Genomic DNA, 22652 nt, shown 5'->3' with positions numbered 1-22652 from the left:
TCTTACTGAAAAAGAAGTTACACATTTAACAGAACATGTATGACTGTCGAAACTGTGCCCTGTAAGAACGTATTTCTGCTTTCCTTTGGGGGCCTGAAATATTGGCATCTGTAAGGAAAGAATGAAATCTAATAGCTGTTTCTGTATTGGAAGTGGTGTAGATCAGTGAAAAATGACACACTATTACATTTCTGGATGTAAAGTTGAGCAGCTGGAGAGCTTCAGCCTTATTGAGCAACCAGCTGGGTTTTTTTCAGTCACTGACTGTTGTAACCTGTATATATCAATGGTCATGGTTATCTTAATAGAATCTCCCTCATTCAGTTCACATTTCCAAATAGGTTTTGGAATGTTTTTAAATGTACTAAATGTTTTGGAATAGGTTTTAAATGTACTCAGTCATACAGCTGTTAACTAAGAACCAAATTCTTTACTTAGTTTTCACTTATTTACTATTTCTATTTATGCAAAATTCACATCAGTCTCTGGCTCTGACCAAAAGGGGTTTTAAGAATTCATCTCATTTCAGCAGTAAAGCAGTGTTCCCTACTGCATCTACACTGGTTTATTTGTCAGACTTTGAAAATGCTAAGAATACTTGTACAAACATGAATGCATCCACTCCTGGTAAATGAGTGTTTCAAGTTAGTACACATCTGATCGTTCCTTACTATGCTCCATGCTGATTTCCTTCAGTGATGGCATGAACTCCCCATGAACCCCTTTTTTCTTTCTCTTCCACCTCTTTTCTGCTGCCTCCAGTATGAGTGAAATCATGCAACAATGCTGCCATTCTTCATTTCCTCTTCTATTGGGAATTTAATAGTTTTAGAGAGTTGTAAATCAATCATTTGGATGTTTTGAACCTGTAATTTTCATATGTTTCTTGTTTGCTTTCCTGGTTTTATAGCCTGTCGTGAGTAAGAAGTTAGACTAGATGATAATAATCTTCCACAGCTGTAAAATCTGTGCACCTGCTTGTCGTTTGTACAGTCAAATTTTTGTTTGTAGGTAATAGTGCTACAATACTGCTGCAATAATGAATGATGCAGAAGTTCTAAATATGCTTGGAAGACATGGAGTTATTTCAATACGAGGTTCACTAGATATTGGCTCAAACTGTGATGGTTATTCAATAATGGATTATTTATATAGGGTTTTTTTCAAATTAAGGTACATTATTTACTCTAGGCTTCAGTGACTGTAGTCATTAGAGTAGGGTAGAAGATAAAAGACCATGTTCAAACACTTATCAGAATTTCTCTAAAATCTATGTCAACTCTCTAGTTCTTTAGAGAAATCCATGCAAAAGGTGTTTTCCATCCATGTTCTCCCAGTATAAATGCCCACATTTCAAGCACACAAATTTGAAAAATTGACTCCATAATATATACTGAGTACATATTTTTATACTCAAGACAAGTATATAAACTGAGTATGTGTTGTATACTCAAATCAGCCTTGAAGTCCATAAGCTACATTATTTGCAGCTAACCTAAAAGTTGATTTACATTTTAAACGAAGAGAGCACTTTTCCTGCTACAGTGTAGAGCCAGAAGACAGAAATTTGGACTACCTTGCAAAAAATAAACACGGATTTAGGGAAAGTATCCAAAATCAATGAGTGCAGATACTGATTAGGAAGACACAAATGGTGGGGAAACCTTAAAGAAACAGGCCTGTGCTGGAAATAATAGCCATTGTGGAGTTTATTCAAAACTTCTCAATACCACTTCTACAAACAGTTGTTTTCCCTCTCTCACATGCATGCAGACCTGGTATTAAATAAAGTCCATGATTTAACATCTCCTTAATTGTCATCTAAGCTAAGGCTTCTTGTCACATGCCTTTGGAAACAAGTTGATCATGAAAATGATCTGGAATACTGAAAATGAGAAGTGGACCAGATCAGGTTTTTTCTTCCTACATTAGTATGATAGTACTGAGGATCTGTGTCTTTTTCACTTCTCCCTGGGAAATTACCTTCATCTGCTGGTATCAGGCTTCAGGAGAAAACTTCTTCTTTCCATTAACAAATGTGTGCTTTTTTTTCTCAGCATATGGTAAAGGAAAACTGATAACGTTGGTAACTCTTCCTAAGGCATAATTAGAGCTCACTGAGGTTTATGGGAAGACTTCCAATGAACTCTGAAACTAATCTGTCACAATTTTCCTTGTTATTTGTTATAGGTTCTGTTGTCCAGTGAGATATGAATCCATCTATGCTATGACCAAAATTGGTTATTTTTAGCAAATGTATTGTACATATATGAAAAAATACAACTTATATCCTGAGACAACATGTTAGCAGATGGTAACCTTTGCAGATAAATGTAGTAGAAATCATACGACCACACACATAAGAAACCAAACTGATTAAAAATCTGACATGGTTAAACAGTTTAACATGACTCAGTAAACAAATGCAAAAATAAATGAACTTTCAAAGACGTCCTATTGTTAAATAATTTTTTTCCCCTTCACTGACTCTGTTTTGGCATGTCTTCCTTGCTCCATGTCCAAAGTTTGATTGTTTTAGATATTCCTTTGCTCTAAGTTCTTTCTATGCAGTGCAGCTGCATTAATGTTGTCTGGGAGATGACACCAATGTGAACAAATGGGTCTTTTTTTCAGAAAATTGTGCAACAGAAATACCATCCCTGCATTGACTTTGTTATTCCCAAATTTTAACATTTTAAGTTACATTCTTTTTGTTTTGTTTTAGCTGGAAAATACAAAATTAAGGAAACATACCAGTTTACCTGGGTTGCCTATAAAGTGGCTTTTGCAGTCATCTTGGATATATGTGTAACTTGGTTTTGCACTCAATTTTCAGGGAGCAAGACACTATAAGCACTTTTACAGTAACATAGTTTTTTTGGTATTTCTTGTAATAGAGAAAATTATTAAAATAGTATCAAAATTAATGTGCATTCACTTTTCCATAACCTACAGATCATTTCTGTTTTGATAACTATAGGAAGTGTTAGTGAATGCCCCATCCCTGGCAGTGGCCAAGGCCAGGCTGGACAGGGCTTTGAACAACCTGGTGTAGTGGAAGTTGTCCCTGCCCATGGCGGAGGGGTTGGAACTGAATGAGCTCTAAGGTCCCTTCGAACCCAAACCGTTCTATGATTCTGAGGTGTTAAACTAGATCCTCCGATTTTGTCTGCTGAAAGTGCCGGGCCATCCCATCACCCACCCTGCCAAAGCTGAGGCACTGTTTGTGGCATCGTGAGCGCTTATAGAGTGGTTTATGGCATAACTTGCTTTTCAGTGGTGGCATGGATTAGATAGAAAAAAATTGCCTGGTGTTGTAGTGAGCTAGCCTTAGACATCTTTCCTCTCTCCAGTGTGAGTGTTGTGTTCTTAGTTTAGTCCCGCTGCCCAACAGGACAGTGAGTGGAAACCACAGAGCAGTACGGCTTTGTTTACCACTGAACATCTGCAACAGAGCCTTATTGGTGATGCCCTGAGCAGTACTTAAGCCTCATGGACCACCTCTAGTTATTCTGATGTACATACAAAGTGTCCTTTGAGTATAGGTTGGGCTTGCTGCTGGTTTGGCTCTTTATTTCTCTTTTTATCCTCCTTTCTTCTTTTTTTTCTTTTTCTTCCCCTTTTTGAGTTTTCTTAGTTCTCTTATGTTTCCTTCCCTCTTCACTTCTCTATTCTATCTGTGGTTCACTCCCTCTCTGCTTCTCTATTCTATCAGCTAAAATTGTCAGCAGCACATAGACAACCTAGATAATGAAATGGATGTTAAGTCCACAGGCTCTGAAGCTGTTTTCACAAAGTCACCCCAAACCTCAGACACACATGATAGGAGCCTGCAAGGCACAGCAAATTATCTGGTCTAAAAGTGTGTAATGGAACAAATATTATAAATATCCTCAGATGACCACTTCCACCTTCCTTATTCTTTGGTACCAGCAAGGAATTCAAGGCTACCTTGAGGTGGGAACAAAGTGGAGAAGGGAACAGTCATTTGCTGTCATATCTCTGGGTTCACAGCGCAGCCCTGCTTTATCTCTGCCCATAGCAGTATGGGCTCTTGCCTTTCTCTTTCCCCCCACAGAAACCTGTCAAGCGTAGCCTGAAACAGAGATGTTGGTGAGGTACAGAAGGATGCAAAACCAGACATATCAGCGCAGGCTACTAGTGTAGCTACACCAAGATACTTGTGAAGAATATGAAAACCAGAAGGAAGTATTGTGACAGCTTTCCAGTATTGTCCTCAGTCCTTCAACTGTCTGTGGCTCAGAGCTTTCCTGACCCAAAGATGTTGCATTCTGACTTATTTTATTCCATGGAGAACGGATGTAGATAAAAGTTATTTAATATAAAAATCAAAAGACAACTGTTTCTTGTGGGATAAAAGACATACAAAGATAGGAAGTGAGATATCTTTGAGTGCTTTGGTGGAGGTTCTTGTACCTCCAGAGGATGAGAGAGAAGCAGGACAGTGAGAGCTGCACTGTGCAGGAGGAGAGATGCCTACCTACTCTCTTCTCAATCTGCCTCTCCAGGAAACACTTCCATTTCTTCTCCTGGAAGTCCCCTGAAACCAATGTGTACTGAAGTTTATTTCACTCATGCCTCACTTTCTATCCCCCCATCAAGCCCTTCAACAGCTGACCCTCTCCTGCTTCAACTTTTCCCATCTTTAGAAGCCATTACTTAGCCACTATAAAGCTAGATCATTTTTGCTGATAAGCCTTTTACTGTGTAGTCTTTACGTTAAGGGGTTTTAATGTACAATTCCTTTCTTTTGTTCTTTTCTTTTTCACCAAAATGGGAAAGTGAAATACATTCACATTCTGAACAGAAGTTTGGAGGATACATGGGGGTGAACTATTTACTTCAAGCAGGCTAACCAGTGCCACAGAATCACAGAATAGTTAGGGTTGGAAAGGTCCTTAAGATCACCTCTTTCCAACCCCACTGCCATGGGCAGAGGATGCCTTACACTAGGCCATGCAGCCCAAGGCTCTGTCCAGCCTGGCTTTGAACACCACCAGGGATGGAGCACCCACAGTGTGTGGCACTGAAGGCACTCCTATGTCCATGTCAAGAAGAAATTTTCTTAGGTACCCCAGACTAGTTTTGCCTGTTTTCAAAAGAAAACACAAACACAAAGCTGAGCTCTGAGACCTGTTTTGCAGGAAAGGTACAAAGGCCTGAGTTTAGACTGAGGATGTACCGTAAAAAATTGTACTCACCCATACTTGTCCCTTCTGGAGCTTTTGCACTGCAGAGAAGGGGTTGTGTGTCAGAATGAACTAAAGGGAGCCTGGCACCATAGCCAAGCCATAAACACAATCACTCAGGAGGCTGACATGCATTTAACTTTCAATGAACCTGGAGAAACAACACCTGGAGGGGAGCCCAGACCTACGGCTAGATGGATGGAATCTGCAGCCCCTGTCTACCCCATTTGTCTTCTCTCTGCTCCCTGCCCCTTGGCAGCGGCATTTTTGTCTGTGTAATGGACCAGATTCAGCAAAAGGGGAGCAGGGTTACCCTCACAAGCTCTAGTTAGGGCACACTCTTAATAGGTTGGAGATGTGGGTCCAAATTCCCTGGGGAGAAAGGGGGAAAATTAATCCAAGTCTCCCACCTTGTAGCTGTTCTATTTTGCACCAAATTTGAGGTCTTTGCTGTATATTCAGTTTTATACAAATATTCTTACAGGACTGGGTCCCCATGAGCATTTCCTCATAGCTATACTGCGTTTTCAGACCCTGCCCAGAGTTCAGGGCTGGCCATGATGGTGACATCGAGAGCACATACAGCAGCACAGCTTCAAATGTGCTGTCTATGAATTAGCTGCTCAGTCAGCAGCGCTGCCAGCTCCTGGGCAGATTGATGAGGACTTGGGGCTCCGTTCAAGGCTCTGGCCATTCAGGAGCCAGACTCCTGGTTCCCACGCTCCGGTGCTGAAGGCATCCTCCCCGGAGTTACTCACCTCGGCAAAAATCCTATCTCTCCATCCCTGCTTCCTGTCTACTTCCATATCTGCCACTGCAAATTAAAATGGTACATTTTTGGCACCACAGGAATCCTATGTATTAAATAGTTTTTCCTCTGGAAAATTATAAAATAGCACTAATGAAGGTTTAGGATTTTTTTTCCTTTTCTTTTCTCACCACACAAATATTAAAAGAGATGGGCTGAACAGAAGAACAAATAAATAATATTAATGTAAGGAAACATCTAGTAGTAAAATAACAATAGAGTGTGGGGTCCCTGAAAGAACATTTTGGGCATAATCTTTCCACCTACAAAGCACAGCCATTAAATGCTACAGAGTGAAGTGGAGACAGAGGGTTTTGAGCTGTGCAGTAATATTATTTTAAAACAATGGAGCTATACAGAACACCCAAAGTTAGAACGATCAAAAAAGCATGCACTTCCATAACCCTTATGCTGCCCTGCTTGGGCTGTTGTTTAGAAAGTAAACCTTTCACTGGCATTCATGACCTTTAAAAAGGAAATAGATTGAGCTTTCCTTCCTACTAGTCCCAGTGTCATTATCACCTCTGTGGAGGCCAGAGAGATGGTCTGGTCTCCTCCTACCTCTTTGTTATCTTAAAGGGTAACTAAGGGCCACTTTCAGCCTTGGTTCTTCAAGCCATCCTGCTGGCATCCTTAGCACCATTAGCAATTAATAGGACCTTCCAGGCATGGCATGTGTAAAGCAACAGGTATCTCAAAAGAGAAAGTACCAGGTGAAATGTGCACTTCTGCCTGTAGAAGGGCCAAGAGAGAATAGGATTGTACAGGAGACTTTCATATAAAGTCTCCAAAGCAGATTTTTTTTTAAATGAAAGTCTAGACATGGAGGAGCATTATTAGTCTTCAGCAGGACCATTGGTTTTTTATGTTTATTTTGCATTCAGTTCTTTGTTTCACACAATTCAAAACATAGTGAAACTGAAGGTTGCTAAAGTAGTATCATGTGTTTCAGTGAGACATTCTATATCCTAGAAGAACTAAAAGAAGAGGATTTAATCCAGAAACTGACAGAAATAGGAAAGATATATCTGCTACTGAACACTCTTTTTGGTGTCCAGTTATTAAAAGTAATTACCAGATGAGGCTTTCTTAGATTTCAGCTGTAGTCTGAGCAGACTTGCTGGAAAAGCTGCTTGGCTGAAAAGACTACTTAAGGCCTATTGACCTCTATTACTCACTTGCAATAAAGCTGGGTCAGTAGTGACTTAGACATTTCCCTCTGACCATAAGTTCAATAGGAAACACAGCAAAGGAATTAAAGATGTCAGTGACATTCCTAGGACACCACTGTGTTTATTCCATTAATACCCAAATAGAAAAAAAATAAATAAATATAGGAATTATGAGCAATTACACAGAATTAAAGATCACTCTTAAGGCAAATTTCTGGGGCATTGGAACAAACTACTTTTTATATACCTGCACTGTGATTAAGGAGGTCTGCTTTTCAGTCTGACAGAGTATAACATCTGTGTTAAAACATCAAAACCACTTTGAGTAGGTATTTTTTGTTTAGAAAAATATCACCTTCGCATACATCTCACAATTGCATTCAAATAAGCATTAACTTCTAAAAATCGGTTGAATTTGTTTAAAGAGTAATGTGCTTAGTTATTCAGTTCCAGCATAAATGGTATTTTTGACTGATCACTTGAAATGCCTGCAAGAAAGTAGTTTAAGATAACTTCCTCCCTGACTTTGCCCTTCTCCTATTCTACCATATTTGAACCTTCTCCTTGACTAAACAGCAAAAAGCAAATGCATTCCCTCTCCGATCCCCAAGATGCATCATGCTTATGGGTCTTAATTCTTTTGTTAGCTTCTAAAAAGTTTTGAAAATAAAGATTAGTTTGTTGCAACAACTGAAGAAAATCTGAAATTTAAAACAAATTTTATATTGTTTCACCGATTTTGATCAGTTGGAAAACAAACCTCTATGTAACTCAACTAACAGGGAAAAAATCTCAAGATTAATTATTTTAAACTGAAACACATTTAAAATACCAATTTTACTGAATTCAGTAAATTAGCATGCAAAGTGGGAATGGCTGCTCAGACTTACACAAATGCCATAAGCAGACACTGGAACAGAGTCTAGAGCTACAGACAAACAAGAAATTACTTTTTGCCAAAGGGGGGCTGATGGAGGTTGGAGGTGAGGAGTGAGAAGAAACTCGACATCGTTTCAAATCTGAAATTCTGAACGTTCCCCAAACCACTCTAATACTAATCCTTCACCATTAGTGATGCCAAAGGCTTGTTCTGGGTACTAACTTAGTTCAGATTTTCATTACAAGAAAAAAGAAACAAAAGAAAACACCAAAACACAGTGATGCTACCCCATGACTAAGAATGGCCATCCGACAACATAAAATGAAGTTCTGCGAAAATCGCCCTATATAACAAAACCATTTTCTTAGTATCTGTTCCTCCTCCCCCCAACTCCTCCACTAACTCCCTAATTCTATTCAGGGATTTTTGAAATGTACAAAAACCTGGAAGATTTTATGGAAATTATTGCTGTGTCTTGGAAGGAATAGCAGGCAAGGCTGTGGTAGGCAAGAGGATATTACCTAGAGAATAAATAATTGCGTGACTTGTGTTCCAATTCACTGTCCTAACTATGTTCAGTACCTTCCACTGGGTGCCTGTTCACAAATATTTTGTGTCTGATATTGAACGAGCTAGTGAAAATCCTCACTGCAGTTATTAGGGAGAATCCAGATCCTGATCATTTGCTTACAGAATCCAGTGATGCTTGTTTGATTGCATTTCTTTACCTGCAGCTTAAGCTTAGGTGGGCTTCCCTTTGTAAAGGACATGAAAAAGTAAACTAGTGTATTTGGGTAAGAGAATATACTTTTTCCAGTTCACAAAGTCGTTAGTAGCAGACACAGCATAGAGGCCTCCACAAAACAAAAGGTCTTTCCTTGCTGCAAAAAAGTCTACAGTTAGGTTGCAACCCTAACCATAGAAGACTAAAACATTAGTGTCTTCCGCACAGTCAGAAATAGTAACAAACCAGTGAAGAGGAAGACTGGAAGTCATCTTGTCCCTCCCAGCCAACACACATGTGGCTTATCAGAGGGCCTGGTGTCAAAACAAGCTTCTCCCCCAGGAGGGACAAAGCCGTGTACTCCCATCCCAGAATTGCCACAGCTTCTTCTCTACCCTGGGAACACTACCCTGCCAAATTTTTTCCACAAGGAGAAATTAGATAGTTTCTAGTTTTCATCAGGCCTCAAGAGGCTGGCATGGGTAATGCCTGCTTGCTGTGAATTATTATTCTTTGCACTACAGCATCATCTAACAATTAAAAATGTATGACCCTTCTTGTAACCTTGCTTTCAATTTCAAATCAGTTGTACCTTTCTCTAATTCATTAGCAAAAAGTGATGTTAGCAATGTATGAGATTCAGTTTACCTTGTAGGTTTTTGCAGATTCAATGAATATTTGTATTGCTCAGTGTTCTCTGAATTCTAGTGCTGCTAATGAGAATAAGCAGCTGGAAAGTCTGATGTTTCCAGCTTTAGTTTTTATGAGTGTTGGTAGTGGGTAAATGGGTTTTCAGGAAACACTCTTTTTATCCTAAGTTTTTCTTGTAAATCACATGAATTCATATACATCCACAAAGTAGAAGGGAAATGTGTCAGTGTTTTACCTTTACCTTCAGCGGCAGACGGAGGGAAGAGAAAGTTATTTTTTTTTTCAGCCTTCATTCAAATAATTAGTAATGTGCCTTTCTAACATACAAAGCAGGAAATAAGGAGTGAAAGCAGAAAGAAAAAGAAATGGCAAATATTCACATGATTTCTTCCCATAACCTTCAGGGTACAAAAATATTTTCTTTTAATATATAATTACTTTGCTTAATTACTTCCAGTGACGTTAGATGTCTTTACAATACATTAAATATTTTCAGTTTAGAAGGAAAATGCTATGTTTGGTTTATCAAGATCAGGGTAACACTAGTATAAAACTATTTGTTTTACAAAAGCAAGTCACCAAGTTATTAAGTTGGAAGAAACTAAAACAAAGATTAAAGATTATTTTTCATTGGATCATTAGTATTTTAGAAGCCAGACAAGATACAAACATAGATAGACGGATAGACATAAAGAAAAATCAGACATCCAGTATGCAATTCAATATGTATTTCAAGTAATCAATGCGTATATTAATACGTATGGTAGGCCTCTTCATTGGATAAAAATCAGAATATCATTCCACTACATACAAAGAGCAATGGAGAGCTATGGTCTCCATTCCAAATATCAACTTTTCAGCAGAAAGAAGATAATCCCAGGTCATCTTTTTTCCCAAAATTGTTTCTTTCTTTTTAAATGATTCACACTATTTCTCTCTCTAAAGCTGACATTCCTTCCTTTTCAGTGATCTTCTGGGCTTGTAAACTAGAATAGGGAAAACTACTGCATTTAAGAAGAAAATGCTCATAACAGGGGGTCTATTTTTAAAAGTCAGTTGGGGTATAAACTTAGTTCATCAAACAAATGAGTAATTTTACAACTATCTGTAGCAGTCTACATAGCACTAATAAGGTCAGTTTGTTTTATCAGGTCAGTTACTGCTGGGGAACATACATCAGTGCTCAGAAGCAACAGACCATTTCTTTTTAACTAATACAAAGCTACTTTTCTTTACATAGCTTTACCTGACTTGTGTCCTTAAACCATGGCTACAGAAAACCACTGTTACCTTATGCAGCCTTTACTGCTTTTGTTTCTCATGGTGATACTCTGCTGACATGTCTGGCTAATTGGAGCAGTCCGTTCAGATAGATGTCTTTCTGTGGCATCAAGCCTTTGCGATATCAAGGATTCCAAGCAATGTAAGTGCTCTCTGGGTGATCCATACCCTTCTGCCTCTATATAAGGTTTATTTTGGGTTGCTACCATGATTCATCCCCCTGTGCTTCTCCCATTCTAAATACTGCATATCTGTCTGATGCTACTAGAAACAGCAGCTAAAAAGCATGCCAATATGCTTATCTGTGAGACGCACATCATGCCTCTCAGTCCACCAGTATCTGCTCTACATCCAGATAGTCCTGAAACAAGGCCCTTACTGATGTTCTTATTGGAAAGAATACAAAACCAGTAAAAAAGATTCAAATTATATCCTGGTCAAAAATCTACATTATAGATTCCAAAATTTTACTAGGAATGTAAATCTATGTTACTATCCTGCATCCAAAACTCTGATTCTCAACAGTTTTCATCATTAAAGAAGCTGGTCCTAAAGATAAAAAGGCAATTGACATTTAGGAAGACTTGGATCAGTGTCCATGCTTTTTGAATCAGACCTGTTAACCTGGGATTTCCATAGGCTATGACTTTTTTGTAACATCTTCGCTGTCACTGTTATAGTTTTGTTTTTATTTTTCAGAACAAAAACAAAATCTCTATATATTTTTTCATTATAATTCCAAACAAATCAAATGGAAATAGTTTATTGGAAATGGAAATAAAACATGAAATAATTCTCTGAGAAAATATGCACACTGACTTATGTATGATATATACATAAATATAGCTCTTAGCAAGAGAAGCAATAACAGTTTAAGCAAACAGAGCCTCTCTCTTTATTCTTGGTTTATTGCTTCAATGTTATTTTTTTAATAACATAGAGGTTCACAAGCATTCAAATTGTGCCATAAGATGGTAGTAGATCTGTACTCAGCGCAGTCTCAGACTACATCCTTCTCTGCTTGTAAATATCTCAGCTTGTGGGATAAAGACTACACATCAGCTAAAATCTCCCCTTCCTGACACCTGAAGAAAGGTATTGGTTGTGTTACAAACTAGCATAATACTAAATCATTTACAGTTATCCCAGCAATAAATTATACAATTTTAAAACAAACTCCAAACGATTGCTAAAATGTACTATTTGAAGAAAAAGTAAGACCCGTAAGTGAAATAAATCTAAGAATGAATGTCAAAATTCAAGGTCTGTTTTTCACTGTCAAATTATTAAGCATTTATTCAGAAAATGCTCTCTCTGTGTGCTTATTATTTGGGAATGGGTTTAAAAATCACATACACTGCTTTTGGCCACCTACTATGAATATGAACACACATTCTTATCTATGTATTTCAGACAATCTCTCAGAGCGAGTGTGCTGTATACATGTCCAAATTGAGAATACAGTAATGTCTGGTATCCTCAGAAACAAAATTGGTACCTGAAGGCTGCAACTGGCTCTTACCTACATGACAAACTGAATTTCTGAACTCATCAGACCAAAACTTACAGGCAATTGCAATCCAGACTCTACAGCTTGAGAAAAATCCCACTGCAATTACAGAGCTTATGTTTTTGCTGTTTGGCTTTGTTGTTTTTTTTTTTTTAATGTTTGGGACACTATTTCTCACTTAAAGTAAAAAGTGCTTTTCCATATATTTGACCTGTAACTTGTCACAATAGCTGTCCAAATAATCTATTTCATTTGAATCAGTATTTAGTCACATAAAACATAATCTCATGTGTCCCAAGCAAAAGAAGTGGCAAGTGGTTTTCATGGCAATATCTGGTGTTTACTTGCTATCAGCAGAAAACTCTACTTGGGTTAAGTATAACCAAATAAACCTAGTAACTGGTACCAACCTAAACCTAGCTGCAACATTAAGATGCAGAGTTCGAGAAACCTCCTTTGGTAGAACCCATCTGCTGCTCCTGAAGCAAAGGGAATCTACAACTTACCCAAAAATCGGGCTGAAATGGGGGTAGGTCACTTCTTCCTAAAGAAAGTCTTGCAGAAAGACCCCAGAGGGAGAGAGAAGAAAGTCATCCCCGCTACTTGGTTCAGCGAGGGGTGGGAGCAGAGGGCTGTCCTGGGGCGGAAGTGCAGCCCAGGTGCTCCGGTGAGAGCAGGGCAGCTCGAGCTGTCTGCCAGCCCCCTGTGATGCCTGCCCGCCATATGGAGACACCCTGACCGAGCTCCGGGCATCCTGCAGAGGACCCTGTGCTTCAGAGAGAAGCAGCTTGAAGAAATACTGGATCAGAAGATGACCAAATTTTCCTTTTGCAGAGAAATGGACACCTGTCCTAATTCTTCCCCCCACCTCTGCATTCCACTTCTATAAAAGCCTGTGCGGGGGTGATATTTGAAACATAGGCTTGCATTCAATCACTCATTTTACATGCAACTGCTGATCACTCTGGTACATTTAAACCCAACATGAAAAATATTGATACCTAAAACAATGAAAACAACAAATAAAAATTTGAATCCACCCTATTACAAATGCTGGTGATCAGCCTCAGTTCGACATGAAACTTTTGTTTTCAAGTGAGAACCTGGAATTATCTTACCATGTCTTAAAAGTCACTGTTCCTACACTAACCATATACACAGATCAGTAGAGATAAACACGTGTAATCATAAACACAATACAATTTGGCGGAAAAAAACCAACGACCTAGTAATTCTTCTCCCACTATAGCACAGGTTGGTGGGTTGGAGCAGACTTCAGTAGTGGCAGATGATATATGAAATACATCAATTTGCGTATGACAAAACTTTTGTCTGTATTTCAGCAATGGCCCAGTGAACCTTGCTGAAACATTCAGGATAAGGTTAGTGAAGCCTGAAACGAGATTCTGGTAGCAGAAGGGATATATGCAAAATTCTCAGCAGATTATGTTATGAATATTATCAGCCTCACTGGAAAACACTCTCTTGTCTGTGCTGGTTAAACACTATGCCATTACCATCAGTATCTAAAAACCAGACTATAGGTAACTATGGCATAAATATACTCCTTGTCAATGCATATGGTTATTACCTTATCAGTTACATGTGCATCTGATTAATGCCTTTTCTTAATACAGAAGCATATATATTGTACTTGTAAAGAGTTAACCATAAATACATTTTTACTTAACTTACCAGTTGTTGAAGCTGGAACGAGTCTTGCCCTAAACTCTCTACCTGCTGTCATGTTGGTAATCTCTGTCTCTTTCTCCCTTTCTCTCCCTCCCCCCGTGCAGAGATTGCAGTAAACTTAGAAAACTAGCAGGGACAGTGTTTCAAATGACTTAAGAAAGAGAACAGGAACAATCATTTCGTTCTCTTTTTTTTTCAGATGAGTACAGTACCTTCAGAAAGAAGGAAGGAAGGGAGGGGAGAGGAAGTCAACAACCCTTTGCTTTCCTGCAAAAAATAAGGAAACAGAAGATAGCAATCTCATTTTCTCTCAAACAAAATGTTTGGAAAAATAAATATATCTAAACTAAAAGGAATTCCTCAAGTATTATATCTGAATTATTGGCTTCATAAAACCTACTTTATAGCTTGCTATGTGCAACTACATGAAATGAATTTCCAACACAGTGGGTAGGAATAAGACACAAGTGTTTTATGCAGAGCAATTAGCTGTAAGCTTGCACGAATAGTGTAGGCTTTTACTATAGAGAAGGACTGCTCATAGATGTATACATATATCTTGTTTCCATGGTGATATAGGTACCCTCTTTACTGTGATCACAAGAATATAGTACATTAGGTATTTATAGAAAGCTGTGAAATAAGAAATGGGATGAAAATGGTGACAAAATTGATAAGGATTCAGTAATCAGTAATTTATCTCAAAGATTTTCATCATAGAAGGTATGCTGCTGTATCCAAATGAACCAATTTGCTATGTTCATTTTGTACTGTATTTTGTTTCTTTCTTTACTCATTAAATATATTTTGACAAAGAGATACTGGCCAGCTGGCAAGAGTTATACCTCAGATAAGTTTAGTCTATTGTGCTCTACTGTATTTTTTGTTTGCTTGTATGTTTTCCCCTAACTTCATTTATCATCTGAAGTCCACTTAGAGTGATATTTTTTCCTTCTTTTATTTTTTTTTTTTAAATATATATTCTTGACAGTAAACACGTTCACACTCTCACTGGCGCTGCATTTTTCAGTTAAACTTGTAATGTGGTACTGGAGATGGGGCTGCTCATTGATGAGTAATTCAGGGTTGAGTTCTGCAAAAGACATAAAACAAAAAGCCATTTCAAATGGCCCTCTCCTATAATCTGTGCATCCAAACTTCACTCTGAGAGCAATAGCTAGATGAATGTTGCTGAAGTAAATTGAGATATTGCTATAAATCCATTGTTAATGGGAAGACAAGCAGGTATTCTATCCCATAAAAGTTATTATTTCTTTTATTGTACAGTAATGAAAATTGATAAGCTGCAAACCAACATAAGAAGTAGCTCTCTGGCTCCTGTGTTCCTTCATGCAGTTCCTGGTGCTATTTCCAGAAGACATCTAACAATTTTTTGGCTGGAGAGGCTTGTATTTTAATGTTCAGAAACTGAAAGCTTTGATAATGGACATCAGAACTTGACAAAACAGTGCAGGTGTTATGAGTGATCTCTAGTGCTTCCTGGAGTAGGTGAAAGCTTATTAGGAGGGTGAATTTAAAAAAAAACAAAAGAATGCAATGCATTTAGGTATATACTGAAAATGAAGTCCTTGATACTCCTTGGGATTGGAGGCCCTCAACAAACAGATGTCTAGTGCATACCAAGCACAAGGAAAGTAAAAAGACATAGGAAACCACCAAATTAATGTATTGTCCTGTGCGGGTCAATCTAATAGCTAAAAAAAAAAAAATAAATTTATTTTGAAATTGTTTTTCAAGATCTTAAAGATGGTAGAAGCTTCCGGCCTTTTTAAATTTGTTTTAGCTATTTATTTGCCAGGCATGGCAGGTTAATGAGAGCCTACACATTGCCATTATATATCATTTTGCTCCTCCCAGTTGGAGTGCATTGAAGAAGTTTAGTTGAAAACATATACTGACTAAGTTAGGATTATTCTTAGTTCAGACTAGATTTTCTGCCAGACTGACAGCTAAGCAGTTAAAGCCTTGATTTCTTTTTGTTGTTGGTGGTGGTCTGTTTTTTCTCTTTTCTTTAGCTCCAGTAAGGAATTTTGTTTGGAAGCTCGTTCCATTGGCATCCTGTATGTTCAAAATAAGAATGAAATAAACATTTTCAGCATGCTAAAAATAATTTAAGCCTCTATCCAGCATGGATATAAGAGAACACAGAGGTTAACTACAGCAACAATGGTATTTCACTTCATCCTGAAAAAAATGGGACTGCAGGCAAAACATGGAAACATTTACTGGTTTGCTTGCTTTGCTTTAGGACAATAACCTTATACATCTGAACTGTCCGCAAAAAAGTAAGATTAATATCTTCCTTCCAGTCTACAATATACCTGTGGAATTTTAACTGGGTAAAAATAATACACTTCTCACTTAGAGACAAAAAAAATATTGAAGGACACCTAATTGTTTTCCTTACATGACTATCCACTTTGCTTTCCTGGTTTCTGTTCTGCACTGCTTGTTTACTGTAGGCTGTTCAGGAACAAGCTGGCAGAATGCTAATGGGACCAGAGACAAGTGGAGCTTGGCCTGAAGGACCCCCCTCAGGTGCTGCAGCATGTGAAGGATGTGGCTGTAGTTACCAGTATCCAGTTACATACCGTGATTTGTTGAATGGCTGTGCGTCACATTGTTACACAGTAATATAACGCCAGGGTTTTCTGGTTGGGTTTTTTCTGTTTGTTTTTTACTTATTATAGTCATACTATATGTATTTCATTTTGTTTCTCACATTAGAAAACATTAGGATATTAGAAATACTCCAGATATTTTACACTACTACATGTCTTTCATGATCATAGTATGATCAGAGTATTCTCACATCTGTTTGCTTGTACAGCTAGATCTACTACTCTGCCACCTACATATTTTTACTTCTGAGTCAAGTAATATCTAACCACCACTTAAATTAAATACTGACATTTGCAGACTACAACCTTTGGACCAATCATATTTTTTCAATTGTTTTTGGGAAGAGAAAAGTGGGGGGTTTTATTAAAGAGGGGAGCTTTCCTGGCAATAAATACCTTGTTATAATTTAAAGTGGCCTTTATAACTTATGCTGGGCCAAACTAATTTCTGGTAAATGACATTGGCTGAAGTCATTCAAAGACAGGTTTTTCCTGTACCCTGTATGTAATCATCACAACTACCTTTATTAAAACAATACCATCAAAAGCTATTTTAAAATAAGATGGTATGATTAAGAGGATGTGTTTTCATCTCTTGACATACATAAAGTCATAAAGTGAGCAGGACTGTGAGCCCTATTCAGGTCAGAGGTGGATAAGAAATTGTCTTTAGTCAGTATGTTTGAATTTGGTGTCACGTTTGAAGATCTGTAACACATGGAAAGCTGCCAAAGTATCCAGCAAGTGTTTTGGTCTGGCTGTTTGACAGCGGTAAAGGCTGCAGTCTTACCCCTACTTAGACTGGAAAATTAATCCAACATTTGTTCTTGTTTTCTTGATGACCTCACTTGATTAAGAGTGTTCATGTACTCTAATATCCGCTAAGCATACAGTAACATCTGAAATTACTTAACATGTTTACAGGCTTAGGCTGGTCATCTAATGTAAAATTTGTCACTCTTCAGGAACAGGCATATTGGCATATTCTTCCCTATGCAGTCATGTTCCTTACTTTGTTAGTTCTGACAACATGATAATATTTCACCTGGAAGCCTGAGTGTATATTTCAAGACAAATTTGAAATTAATATGTATTTACCTAATTTTTGTCATCTGTCTGCAATTGCAGTCATTTGCATTTTAATTATTTTAGTCAACTTAGGTCTCTGTCTTAAGAGAAGTAAATAGTAGCACTGATTTTTGAGATACAATTTTGTCTTTCAGTTTGTGGTATTTTTCCAAAGTATTCAGTGATTGTGCTTCAGTTCAAGGGCTGCGGGCACTTCAAAAAGGCAACATTCTGGGAGCAAGATGGTGAACACCCACCATCACTGCTACTAAGTAGTATGCCTCTGATTTCGAGAGCCCAGGAAACTCTTGGGAAATCAGTACTCCATACGTGTGTGAAGGGTGATAAATTGTGTCTGATGGGGTTTTTTAAAATGAATGAGGAGAGAGGGAGAGAAGGAAAAAAGTTTGGGGGAAAGGAGGGTGAGTGGGGAGAGAGAGGGCAGAAGAGGAAAGGGAAGAATGGAAAGGGAGGGTAGGGGAGAGGGAGGGTAGGGGAGGGTAGGGGAGGAGAGGAGGGAAGGGGAAGGGGAAGGGGAAGGGGAAGGGGAAGGGGAAGGGGAAGGGGAAGGGGAAGGGGAAGGGGAAGGGGAAGGGGAAGGGGAAGGGGAAGGGGAAGGGGAAGGGGAAGGGGAAGGGGAAGGGGAAGGGGAAGGGGAAGGGAAAGGAAAGGAAAGGAAAGGAAAGGAAAGGAAAGGAAAGGAAAGGAAAGGAAAGGAAAGGAAAGGAAAGGAAAGGAAAGGAAAGGAAAGGAAAGGAAAGGAAAGGAAAGGAAAGGAAAGGAAAGGAAAGGAAAGGAAAGGAAAGGAAAGGAAAGGAAAGGAAAGGAAAGGAAAGGAAAGGAAAGGAAAGGAAAGGAAAGGAAAGGAAAGGAAGAAGGGCACCTCTACTTGTGTTTAGGCTGGAGTTTTGGTGTATTAATTTTTTTTTTTTTTATTTGGATTTGGATTTTCTTGTATTCTTGTATTTTGGGGGTTGTTTTGTACCTTGACCGAAATACCAGGCAGAGCAAACACTGTACTGCTGCAGTCCTCATTCATTTGGTGTTCCTACTGACTGATGTAAGACTTCCCCATAGCTGGAGATAATTTTGTTAGGTCCCACACATATTAAAGGCTACAGCCAGCAATCAGACAATATAAACTAATTCACTGCATGTGACAGAGCATATGGTTCAACACGCGAGCTCACATGAGTTCAAAGCAGTTATCAATAAATAAAAAGGGAGTGCTAAGACATCTAGACAAGAATAATTAGGGGAAAAGAAAAGAAAAACGGAGCTCTAAGGTCTGTTAGGTTTCCTCTGTTCTTCAAAAAGTTCAGATGGGTCTTGGATTTGTTCCTTGGTGTTTTTTTTTATTTTAATAAAACTCTTGTGGTAAGACTGCTATTGTTTTGTAGAAAAGAATTTGGTTATAACTTAAAGCACAGGAAAACAAAACCTACAGGAAAACCCTCAAACTACTATAGAAGTCTTTCCACTGGGATTTCTTCAGCTTTCCCTTTTGCTCATTAGGGCTGCTCACTTTGGTATACACCAAAAGCATGCCCTGCTACAACACTGCAGGTGGTCATTCTGCATATGAATAACATCAGAATACCCCTTCTAAGAAGTTATTACTCAGTAAACAGTGTTATACGGTTCCTAAGTGTTTCTGGAGAAGCTGTCTATGTGTGTGTATGTGTAGTGATTGACAATGGTGCTATTTTGTGTGGTACTTTTAATTATTTTTAAGAGTCTAGCAAGATTTTTAACTGGCAATGCTTGGTCCTGGGCAGCAGTCAGTAAAAAGGAGGATGGAAGAACAACCTGGGGTAGAACTGAAGACTGCAGTTACAGAATATGCAATCTGCTAGGCCTGCATGATTGTGTGTTGAGTTTTCTGCAGGCTTTTTGTCTCCTGTCAAACACAGACTTAAAATGATAGATATTTTCTCCGGCTGCTTGAGGTAGAGCAGCAACTGGAAATGCCTGCAGCTGGAGGCACTGTTGTGACTGGTGCACTCTGATCCCTTAACCAAACTAGTGGCAGCTTAGTACAGGCTCCAAAGGAGGTAAATGCCTAGGCCATTAATGGGGCAAGAACTCCTCCAGTTTCAATCTGTTCTCTGAAAACCCACAAAAAGGAGCAGAGTGACACAGTGAGCATTGATGCATATGAGCTCGAAACACCAATCACACACATGAATAGCAGATGGCTTTTCCAAGACTCATTTATCAAGGAACAAAGAAAGTTGTATGTATAGGACTTTCATGCATATCTTTGTAATTTGACTATGAGCCAACTACTTTATTCAATAAATAGGACAGCCTCTGTTAAGCAGCCTTCCTTGAGCTCTCCCTAGCAGGCAGTGTGGCTGCATGGTGGTGATCTCCTTTTGATCTGGGACACCTCTCAAGGTTGCTTCTCAAGGCAGAGAGACCTTTTGACAACAGCAGATCTTTGGTAAGCAACTGATGTCACTCATAACCTTGCAGTAACTTTGATTTGGGACTTGGTAACTTCGATTTTGTCTTGGTAGTTTTGAATCATTGCTCAAATGATTGTGCTGTACAGAAGTAGAGTGAACCTTGCCATCAAACCTTGCTAAGTCACACTTCTACAATACCTTATTAAAGCCACCTTTTCTAATATCTTTGACAGTGGTTCTTTAAGTAATCTAAATCACTCATTTGTGACACATCTGGTCACAGTGACCACCTGCATATTGTTTGCTGCCTTTTGCTGTCTCCTTCCAAGAAGAAAATCTTCATAAAAGTTGCTGTTAGGTCTGATTACTTTATGATGTTGCAATTCCCCTAAATTTGTTGGACTGGTTATTCATTTCTCACTGATGTTTAGCATAGCTTGTCCCTTTTGACGGGACAGGTTAGAGCACTAAAGCAACATTGCTGGTGCTGTAAGGTTTTCCACTCATTGGACTGTCCCTTTGAGAGACTTTCTCAGTCTAAACCATTACCAGACCTGGACAACAACGTTTCATCATAATTCCTTTTGTTGTGATTGGTGGGGATTTTTTGTAAGACTGAGGTCTCATATCAAGAGAAAATTAAATTTGGTGGCTGCAGTTCTCTACCCTGTATCCTCAGCTGCATAGGCTGATCCCCAGGCTCTGGTACATTCTTCTGGTATTTGTTTTCTGGTTTAGAGTGAGACCAAACAAGACAGCAGTAAACCAGACACATGCCCTGGGCAGAAACTGCAGAGAGCTCCAGTAGGTCCTGGCTTGGGGAAAGCTACCTAGAAGCCAGACATCTACATATGCCATTGTTTTTTCCAGTGTCTCACCAGGGGTCTGACAGTGAATAGGTTAATAAGCTGGGGAAAGAAAAAATAAACCCAAATGAGCTCCTGAATCATCCCTCTGCGTGGGGATGCCATTAGACAAGCCTGTTGTTCCCTTCTCAGACATGCTGTTCTTGCCTTTCTTCTATTTGTCTGAAACCACCTACATTGCAAAGGTTGTCAAGATTGTGTAATGCAGCAACCTACATTCACCAGGCAGTGAGCATGAAAAGGGGAGAAAGAGGAATCATATGTTTTCTGCTTGGCAGCCATCCCATGCACAATGGTTATATCCGCACAGTACATGCCCAAGTGGCTCCAAATCAGATGGTTAACAAATAGCAAGAGCATAAGGAGCAGGTTTCTTCTCTGTTCTTTTTCTTAATAACTTTAACATCACAGTTCAGGCTGTTGGAGTAAATCAGCACTCTCAAGAACATATTGTAAATAGCTGTCAACAGGGTGCAAGTGGCAATGATACCATTCTCATGCTCAGCTGTAAAATTTCTTTTGTTTATTTTCCACATGTAAGGTTACAATGTGGATGAAGATTTTTATAATGCACGGCAAGATTGGTTCCAGCCTGCCCTGTGTAACTGTGAAGACAATCTCTTACACCGGCATGAACCCGATGAAGTCCAACAAAGTATTTTGGATTTACTGTGCCACTAGACCTTCGCAATACCTGTCACCATTTTTTTTTCTTGTAATCATTGTTTTTGTCTAATTTTCAAGAAAATAAAATTATGGACATGAGAAACCTATTTTATACTGCAGAAATAACAATAAATCCAGGTTTTCTTCGGCTTCTAAATTAATTGCTTTCTAATGAAAAATTATTAGATCACTTACTTATAAAATTGTTCCTGTTTATTATTTTGTCTTCAACTCTAAGATGAATACAAGTTTAAACTTAAACTTCTAAAACATGAAGTACTAAAATTTCAGAGTTGTTATAGAGGCTTCATCTCCTAAATCATGTGTATTTCCAACCAACAGCTTGAGTTTTGATTCTGTGTGCGAGAGTAATGTATATGCAGGAGTATGACACATCTCTGCGTGGTCAGTCTGGTTGTGTACTTTTCACAGTGATTGAACTCACTGAAAAGCTCTATGCTGCTCTGAGTCTCTTCCAGTTTGAGTTTGTGCTAGGAAATACTCAGAGCAATACACCCGGCTTTTCCAATTATTAGCCTAGGCAGGGAGTATATTGAAAAAGCTAGCTGGATTTACGGAAATGACTGATTTTCATGCGAAGTCTGCTTTCAGGATTAAATCAAATTAGAAACAGAATGCCTGATTCTGGTTATGTCTTGATTTACTTCACTCTAAGTAAACAGAAATATTCTGGAGTCACACTGGAAAAAAACCTGGAGCCTGAAATGTCCCACATGTGGGAGAGGGAAGGTCCCAGGAGGGGTGTGAGAGGTTTCTGCCAAGAATAGAAATAAAAGACAAGATAGTTTAGGGTGGGTCTGGTACTGGTTCTAAACCTGGGAAACAGATTCTCCATGGGTGAAAATCATCACAAAACAACTTAGAACAGCAGGGAACATACCCTAAATTGAGTGAAGAAGACCAAGATCAAAATTATATTTCTACAGTAACATCTGAATACGTGCAGGATCAATGTAGCTAAAGCAAAGTATCAGAATTTGATCATTAAATCAGATACAAATCAAGGTGTTCTGCAAGGGCGGGAGCTGAGATGAAGGAAGTTTCTGCAGG

The 22652-nt window shown here is 38.7% G+C and overlaps 1 protein-coding gene and 1 long non-coding RNA gene across 4 annotated transcripts in view; one reads left to right on the top strand and one right to left on the bottom strand.

Annotated features, from left to right (window-relative positions):
- The window catches only part of ZNF366 (zinc finger protein 366), a 37123-nt gene extending 23036 nt beyond the window's left edge, over nucleotides 1-14087 (bottom strand). Inside the window, exon 1 of one of the 3 annotated variants that reach the window (XM_062612471.1) lies at nucleotides 13932-14087. In XM_062612471.1, the coding sequence (XP_062468455.1) occupies nucleotides 13932-13983 (52 nt within the window). In that variant the 5' untranslated portion in view covers nucleotides 13984-14087. Of the gene's footprint in view, nucleotides 1-12742; nucleotides 12805-13931 lie in introns of those variants that run through there. The other 2 variants (XM_062612472.1, XM_062612474.1) reach the window with 2 other exon arrangements.
- A 5657-nt stretch (nucleotides 14088-19744) lies between these two features.
- Nucleotides 19745-21684, top strand: LOC134160350 (uncharacterized). The gene is made up of 2 exons (XR_009963526.1): nucleotides 19745-20084; nucleotides 21457-21684. It is a non-coding gene; the product is annotated as an uncharacterized LOC134160350 (long non-coding RNA).
- The last annotated feature ends 968 nt before the right edge of the window (nucleotides 21685-22652 follow it).

This window comes from Pezoporus occidentalis, unplaced genomic scaffold (genome assembly GCF_034315485.1).
Source record: "Pezoporus occidentalis ecotype Australia unplaced genomic scaffold, CSIRO_AGI_Poc_V1 ctg16, whole genome shotgun sequence".
NCBI lineage: Eukaryota > Metazoa > Chordata > Aves > Psittaciformes > Psittacidae > Pezoporus > Pezoporus occidentalis.
The sequence above is the reverse complement of the archived record's forward strand: the minus strand, read 5'-3'. Positions and strand labels throughout refer to the sequence as shown.